The sequence below is a fragment of the Pinus tabuliformis genome, chromosome 5_1, assembly GCF_031772625.1.
Source record: "Pinus tabuliformis cultivar Carrire ecotype Pingquan chromosome 5_1, CPIR1, whole genome shotgun sequence".
NCBI lineage: Eukaryota > Viridiplantae > Streptophyta > Pinopsida > Pinales > Pinaceae > Pinus > Pinus tabuliformis.
The window spans coordinates 371,446,081-371,454,661 of record NC_142305.1 but is presented as its reverse complement, the minus strand read 5'-3'; the positions used below and the strand labels follow the sequence as shown (position 1 = coordinate 371,454,661).

The 8,581-nt window shown below is 32.7% G+C and overlaps 1 protein-coding gene across 1 annotated transcript; it reads left to right on the top strand.

The window, feature by feature from the left end:
• Nucleotides 1–4,102: 4,102 nt before the first annotated feature.
• Nucleotides 4,103–8,265, top strand: LOC149164996 (laccase-12-like). The gene is made up of 6 exons (XM_089432200.1): nucleotides 4,103–4,348; nucleotides 4,469–4,620; nucleotides 4,731–4,975; nucleotides 5,070–5,198; nucleotides 6,866–7,810; nucleotides 7,901–8,265. The coding sequence occupies exons 1-6, from the start codon at nucleotides 4,238–4,240 to the stop codon at nucleotides 8,029–8,031; spliced, it is 1,713 nt and encodes a 570-aa protein (XP_089288326.1). The 5' UTR covers nucleotides 4,103–4,237; the 3' UTR covers nucleotides 8,032–8,265.
• The last annotated feature ends 316 nt before the right edge of the window (nucleotides 8,266–8,581 follow it).

Below are 8,581 nucleotides of genomic sequence, written 5' to 3'. Positions count from 1 at the left end.
TATAGGAATAAAAACAACTAGAAAATCATGGCACATGGCTTACCCTTGTCACTCATGAATAAATAATTTTACAATGAAGATTTGACTAACAATTATAAAAACTTCTAACTCATAGCAGAAGATACAATTTCAAGAAAAATGTGATTTTTTGTTGTTTAAAATACATTTTTGAAAGCATAAATGGATTCAACAACGTGAAAACCACTGGGGCACTGAAAATCTACATATTAAACTACTCAAACTCAAGTTTTTTAAAATTTCTACCATATTTTCGTTAAAATTAACGAGCCATGAAAAAGGAAATTTTGTTAATACGTTAGAATATGCCCATTTTAACACTTAAAACAAGGACTCCAATCAAGACAACCTTCTTCAAAAACAAAAGAAACAAAAATTTGTAGGCAATCATAGTGTTATAAAAAATACTAACCAAGCTATGATATTACTGTAAATCATGTTGAATATGAATATATATATATATATATATATATATATATATCAGGTTAAATATATAGCTTTCATATGGCTAGCTAATCTGGATAGGCATCAATCCATCACATATATCATGGTTTGTCTCACATTGTCCAAGGTTAAAAAAACATATGAAAAAAAAAAACTAAATTCACTCCAATTTACCATGTAGATTCACCCTATTTTATTTTTTAACATATAAATAGACTTTGTTACAATATCATAGGCCAATATCATGGGTTACTAATACCACATGACCAAAAGCACTTTTACACTTGTTCACATGACATTTTTCTTAATTAATCAATTTAATTAAAATTGAAGAAGGAGCATAACTACTTTAAAAAATCTTAATATTTGATTTGTGACTACTATTAAGAATGTTTTAAAATATTATGTGGAAGTTAAATCCTAATCACCAATCTAATTATTGTTAATCGGGTTAACTCTCTAGCCTAGTATGACAGAGATGTATTGTGATGTAAAAACAAAAACAAAATAATTAATTATTATAAGTAAAACATTTTCAGAAATTCAAATCACATAAAACTAAATCACAAAATTAAAAGGATTTTGAAATGCAAACATTTTTTAAAATGAAAACAGATTTGATCCCTCCCCTAAAATTTAGATGAATATAAACTAATAAATTTAAAATTCGAAAATTTGTATTCTAATATAAATACATTTATCCATATAATTAAATATTCACAAATATATTTACATTATTAAAATGCAAAAAAAATAAATAGATGCAGGTTACTTCAATTAAAATTCTAAAAAATTTATTCTAATATAAATAATCTTATCCATATAATTAAACGTTTATAAATATATTTACATTATTAAGATAGGAAAATAAATTAATCTTATTCATATAATTAAACATTTATAAATATACTTACATTATTAAGATGGAAAAATAAATTAAATGTTTAACATATCACGGCTTAAATAGGATTGATTACATGATAGAGTATGGACCAGAGATATATTTAAATTTAAATTAGATATTTCAGATCTTACACTTAATTAGCATTGATTCCATGGCATATTATGGACAAGATATATATTTTACTCATATATTTATATTATATATTTGACATATTACATTCAATTAGCCTTGATTACATTGCAACAAATGGACTAGATATATATTTTTATTTATATAACATATTTGATATATTGCATTTAATTAACCTTGATTACAATGTAGAGTACAAGGGATGATATTTTGTTTCCATATATTTATATAGGCACAAAGATAAAAAAAAATTAGATAGTTGAGATATTGTCAAAAAAAAAATCAGATATTTGAGATATTGCACTTAATTGTATAGTGTTGGAAAGAGGAAGAATTGCAGAAGGTGAGGAGAAAAGATTGAAGGAGAAAACGTTGTGAATTGATGTCAGCGCCTATTAATTATTAACTACGCAACCTGTTAATGCGGATAGTTAACATTTTTTTGTTGCATGGTTAAGACTGAGGCATCTTAGCGCGACAGTTTAGGAGGAACATTTTTCTGTTGCATGGTTAAGACGGAGGCATCTTAGCGCAACAGTTTAGGAGGGAGATGCATTTTAGAGTTGGTGCCTCGAGGATGCGCACAAATGTCAAGGGGAGAGCAGAAAGGTGAGTAAAAATCTGTGTACATATGTCAAGTGGAGAGCAGAAGGGTGAGTAAAAATCTGCGTACATATTTGCATTTTAAGAAATAAGTAATAAAATAAAAATACTCAAAAATTTTAAGTGCATTTCTTTGTCATTCGTTAAAGGGAAATTATAAATAAGAAAAAGTTATAATTTAGGAGTACTTAAGATATATTCTATTCTAGTATTTTCAGCCAAAATTTAGCATTCTATAATGCAAGTAAATTACAAAAAAGCATTCAAGCTAGCGTGAGCCACGGTAATAGCTAGCCTAGGACACGGTAATGCCATATCTAGTAAAAGGAAAAAATATTTGAGTATGTGAACAACAGTATAAAAAAGCATTCAAGCTAGCGTGAGACACGGTAATAGCTAGCGTAGGACACGGTAATGCCATATCTAGTAAAAGGAAAAAATAATTGAGTATGTGAAAAACACTATTGGATTACTTTCGGAAAACCCATCTTTTCAAAAATATTCTGAAAAGCCAATTAAAATATTAAAAAAACATTACAAATCCCTCGTTGTATCTTAATTATTTTTTTCAATGTTGTATCTTAATTATTTTTTTCAATACAACTTGTGTAAAAGGGTTTTAGTGAAAGGCTCTCTAAATGTTCCCATTGATTGTATTTATTCAACCACGCATGCAGTGACAATAGATGTGGTATATTTTATTTGATTGTATTTATTCAACCACGCATGGAGTGACAGTAGATGTGGTATTTTATGTACAACAGGGAAAAAATGTGCATTATATGAAAGCAATTAGATCACATCAGAACTAACTTTTAATATATATTTATTCAAAGTTCTATGCTCCGAGTCTTCATGATAAATGTGGAAAATCTACGGTTACAAAATTTGTATCATTTTTCAAATAATTTTTATGAAATTTTTTAACTGCGGTTTAATGAAGTTATAATTTTGTTAAAAAACAATCTAAACTTTTGTTGTAATATTGGAAATCTTAGTTAGAGCTGTTGAATTTCAGAGTTGGGGTGTTCTCGAAATTTTTGTAATGCCTAATTCATTTTCACCATTAAAAAGCTTAATGAAGTTATAATTTTACAAAAAAAAATCTAAATTTTGTTATAATTTTAAAAGTCTTAGTTAAAGCTGGCGAATTTCAAGTGATTGAGTGTTCTAGAAATTCAGAATTTAAGCAATCCCAAAATTAAATTTCTATGTAGACAAACCAATTTTTTAATAGGTAATAGTGTTAATCTTTTTATTATTAATTTTACACTTCTTAATTTCTTTTGCCAGTGAGTTTTCCAACCTGCATGGTTTATTTTAATATGTTTTTAATAATATGTTGAGTTAGTAAATATAATCATTATAATTTATAAATTAACTTATGGTTCTACTAATACAATTTATATTAGTAAATATTGTTGATCTGGTCAATACGGAGTAAGTTTTTACACATTGATAAATATGAAAATGACACTTCACTCTTACTAATAAGATATATATTTGTGTTAATTATTTATATATATAATTTCAAACTTCCTGGTCTTCATGATAAATGTGCAAAAAAATCTGAAGAAAAATGATCGGTGAGAGGGAATTTATGAATTTTTTTTGTGGGAAGTGACACAGTGTTATTTCACGTGGGTTCCATCATTAATTAAGAGAGGGAAGCTTCATTCCAAACATGTAGGTACAACTAAAACGTTTATAGTGAGTAAAATCCAAAAATACTGGTGAAGGCCTGCTAGGAAACGTGATTAAAGTTGCGCTGGGAAATTCGAGATTGAAGCGCATGTGAGCAAACAGTGATATACATTCAGAACAGTGGATATGGCAGCTTTTGCCCTGGAGCACTTTCGTACTGTCATGTCTGGATTGAAATTTCAGTGAGTTGAGAGCCAACACGCTACAATGACTCCTCCGTTTGTCGTTTCAGACTTCCTCCTATTCCTAACAATGTGCTCATAAGCTTTTCGGTCTTATATATAGCCTGTCTCCTTAGCAGAAAGACACACCAGTATTGCCTTCAGTTCGGCACTGAGAGATCCATTTCTTTCAATGTTGAGACAGTGAGTAGTATTAGTTTGATATCTCTTTCAGGAATATATTGTGCTTGCAGGATATTTAGTTTCTGCAACAATGTCGTTGCATCCAGTGCGTCTATCTTCTGCTCTCCTTGTTTTGCTACTCGCATTTGTTGCTTATTTAGTTGCTGTAACAAACGCAGATGTCCACAATTATACCTTCATTGTAAGTTTACTTAAGAGTTATTTTCAAGTTTCATTTTTGCATAAAGAAAGGCTTGGAGAAAAATGAGCTTCGTGTAACATAATATATCTATAATATGTGATCCCTTGACTGCCTGAACAGATTAGAAAGAAGACAGTTACCAGGCTGTGCAAGAAGCGTATAATAGCCACCGTCAATGGACAGCTACCAGGCCCAACTATCCATGTACGTGATGGAGACGTTGTTAATATCAAAGCTTATAACAAAGCTGGGTACAATGCCACTCTTCACTGGTATGTCTCTGCAACTTGACAAATCATATTTCACAGCTTTAGTACATCTGGTATTGTTATAGATAGGTTTGGTGATATGGGTTATAAGAGTTGTTTTTACATATTGTCAGGCATGGAGTCGAGCAGTTGCGTACAGGATGGGCCGATGGACCTGCATATGTTACACAGTGCCCCATTCCACCAGGTGGCCGTTATACATACAGATTCACCATTTCTGAACAGGAAGGCACCGTGTGGTGGCACGCTCATGTGTCATGGCTCCGAGCTACGGTGCATGGAGCTTTCGTAATCCTTCCTAAGAGAGGAAAACCATATCCCTTTCCTAAACCCAGTGCTGAAGTTCCTATTGTAATAGGTGATTATCTGCTATGAGATTCAAAAGCAAATGTCTTATGCTTAATGGATTTTAATGGTTGATAATGATTCAAAGCGATTATGATATTGAACAGGAGAGTGGTGGAACAATAACCCAGTTGCTGTTATAGATGAAGCAGTTCGTACAGGTGGTGCGCCTAATGTATCTGATGCCTTCACAATAAATGGACAGCCAGGAGATCTGTTCCCCTGCTCTAGCTCTGGTATTAGGTTTTAACTTGCACAAACTTTTGGTGAACTTGTATTGGTTGTTGTATTTTCACATTTGGTGGGAAATCGTGGACTAACAGTCATTCTAGGATGGGATTCACTCTGGACTACTCATAAAGGTAATAATAATGGTTTAGAAGTTTATTAAACCCTACTGATTTTGGTGTACTGCAAAATTTTAACCAGCATCCGCCCAAATTAGATTCCTATATTTTGAAAAAGGTTAATTAGATTCCCTTATTTTCAGGGTGTTATATTTTCCCTCTCACCTCATTGGGTTGGGTTGGGATTGGATGACCACTCATAAAAATAATAGTAATGGTTTGGGTATATTAATTGATATAAAACACATAGTTATCAAATTAGGCCGAACTGGCCCCAAAAAATCGAAAATTCTAGGATTCGGGTCAGTTGGCGTATTAATTCATGAATTCGAATACGGTACGGAGCCGTGAGTTGAAGATAGATTCTATATTAAAAAATCTTCAAAACCAGAAATTTCTATATTGAAAAAATTGTAAAAAGGCGTTTATTCTATATTAAAAAAATTGCAAAACACATTAAAATGCATTTTCGCATTTCCGTTGTTTTTTTTAAGATGATAGTGATTATTAAGTTAGGTGATAGCAGATTTGCAGCTAACTGTAAAACGAAGATCACTGCTTTGGCTTTTTAAGATGATAGTGATTATTAAGTTAGGTATAGCGATTACCAGAGTTGCAGTTAACTGTAAAACGGAGATCACTGCTTTGGAATTCAATTAGATAGCTTCATTTTCATAGATGATCGTGATTATTAAGTTAGATGATAGCGATTACCAGAACTGCACTTAACTGCAAAATGAAGATGACTGTTGTGGAATTCAATTAGAATTTTCCATGATCAGAAAAGGTTAATCTATTGTCTCTGTTATGGTTGAATAAATTTGGATCTCAGATGTTTTAATCTTTCTCATAGATCTGCTGATTTGAATAGCAAACCTTGTTACAGTTATCTAAACTATGATTTTGATAATTAGATGCTTAAGTGAATTCAAGTCTGGATGCATTGACAGATGATTCAACTTTCATCTATTAAAACCAGAGCTACTGAAATACTAGCCTTTTCTTAAGCCAAAGCCAAATTACTTCGGGTTTGAAAACCATAACCAATGTTTGCAGTTGTAGTTGCGGCTTCAAATGGAATTCCAACTAGATTCGACTGTCGTCAAATAAATGTTAAAATGTTATGTTTTATTTGTTCATCCACAAATATATAGAAATTTGTTTATATTTTCTCAATTACCATTGTGATAATGGTTTTGAAATTGTGTATTATGGTCTTATCTACAATTTTTTTAGTTAAAAAAAAAAAAATTATGATTTTAGTAGGTAATAGTATAATTAGATTTGTCTGTATTGATTTTTATTTTTATTATGATTTTAGTATGTAATAGTATAATTAGATTTTTTTTATGTATTGTTTTTTATTTTTATTCTTTTCTAATTTTATATTGGGGAAGGTAAACTTTAAAAATAATATAGAAATAGAGTAGGGAATTGAATAATTCACCTTATTAATGTCTATCTAAAACCCAGTGGACCAATTTATTTCTATTTTGAATTGAATTTGAATTCGATAATATAGTAAACACTGATCCGAAGATCATTTGTTGATGCAGAAACGTTTCGATTTGCTGTAAAACGAGGAGAAACCTACCTTCTGCGGATCGTGAATGCTGCACTCAATAGTGGGCACTTTTTTAAGATAGCAGGCCATGAATTTACAGTTGTAGCAGTGGATGCTTGCTATACCAAGCCATACAAAACCGATGTGCTCGTCATCGCTGCTGGACAGACTACAGATGTTCTTTTGACGGCCAACCAGCCTGTGGGCAAATACTATATGGCCGCCCGAGCATATAATAATCAGGCAGCAGGCGCTTTCGATAACACAACAGCTACCGCCATTCTGGAGTATATTGGACATCAACATTCTACTCGTCCAATTATGCCTAGCCTTCCATATTACAATGATACTGCGACTGTCAATAGATTTAGCAATGCACTGCGAAGCCTGGCATCCCGGGAGTACCCAGTGGATGTTCCGCGTAAAATAGATGAAGATCTGATCATGACAGTTGGACTGGGGTTAAGTCCGTGCGGTACTGGTAAAACCTGTGAAGGCCCCAACGGCATGAGGCTGAGTGCAAGTGTCAACAACGTATCCTACGTGGAGCCCACGGTGGCCCTTCTTCAAGCATATTATTTCTCCATGAATGGTGTCTTCACTATGGATTTCCCATCAAAACCCCCTGTTAGATTTAACTACACGGGCGAGGATATAGTCGAAAGTCTTTGGGTTCCTGACAGTGGCACAAAATTGAAGGTGCTCGACTACGGCTCGACAGTGCAGCTAGTTTTCCAGGCAACAAACATCTTCGTGGCTGAAAACCATCCGATGCATCTTCATGGTTACAACTTTTACGTGGTGGGACAAGGTTCCGGGAACTATAACCCTGTAAAGGACCCGGTTAAATTTAATCTGGTTGATCCCCCACAGCGCAACACAGTAATCGCTCCAGTAAGCGGGTGGGTTGCGATAAGATTCAAAGCTGACAATCCAGGTATATTTTTAGCTTTTCAAATCAATCTGATCATATTTAATTCATTACCATGTTACACCTTAATCTAACAATCGGCAAACTGTTGTACAGGAGTGTGGTTTCTGCACTGCCATTTAGACGACCATTTCACTTGGGGGTTGAATATGGTGTTTCTAGTGAAAAATGGCAGCGGTCCTCTGCAGTCATTGGAACCTCCTCCTCCAGACCTTCCCATGTGCTAGACAAGGAAATATCAATAACGGGGTAATAATGCTTGAGCAAGGTAATTGAGCTCAATGCACAGGGTTAGGGTTTGTGTTGCAAAGGGTGTAGGTGGCTTTCAATTTAAAATCTCGTAACTCCAATAAGATATGAATGTTGTGTAATTTGTATCTCTAAATAGTAAATTGCATTTGATAAGGTGGAGCATTTAAAATTGTCGTTAAATAGTACAACAGTATCTGCTTTTGTGTTTATATGAGTGCCTCATTATGTAACATAAAATGTCAGTCTAACTGAGTATGAAAAATGTTTGCACTTGAAAAAAAAGGCCTTTTTGGTGTTTGAATCTTCCGTGTACATTACTCCTAAGTCATTAGTGATTTTGTAGATTTTTCTTTTTTGAATCTTCCGTGTACAGATATTACTGATTTTGTAGATTTTTGCTTTTTAGTGACTGATTTATGAATACTTACGGTATGAATTTTAATATTTTAAAGATGAGTGATTTTAATAATAAAATTCTCCCTGTGCAGAAAGCAAGTATTTGCAAAGCTTCTATATCACGTCACC

What these genes read in the sequence shown, in the direction of transcription:
- LOC149164996 (XM_089432200.1), top strand. Translation starts at nt 4,238, where the DNA reads ATGTCGTTGCATCCAGTGCGTCTATCTTCTGCTCTCCTTGTTTTGCTA. An exon ending in TGAAGTTCCTATTGTAATAG is followed by an intron (nt 4,976 to 5,069) that starts GTGATTATCTGC and finishes GATATTGAACAG; the next exon opens with GAGAGTGGTGGAACAATAAC. An exon ending in GTTCCCCTGCTCTAGCTCTG is followed by an intron (nt 5,199 to 6,865) that starts GTATTAGGTTTT and finishes TTGTTGATGCAG; the next exon opens with AAACGTTTCGATTTGCTGTA.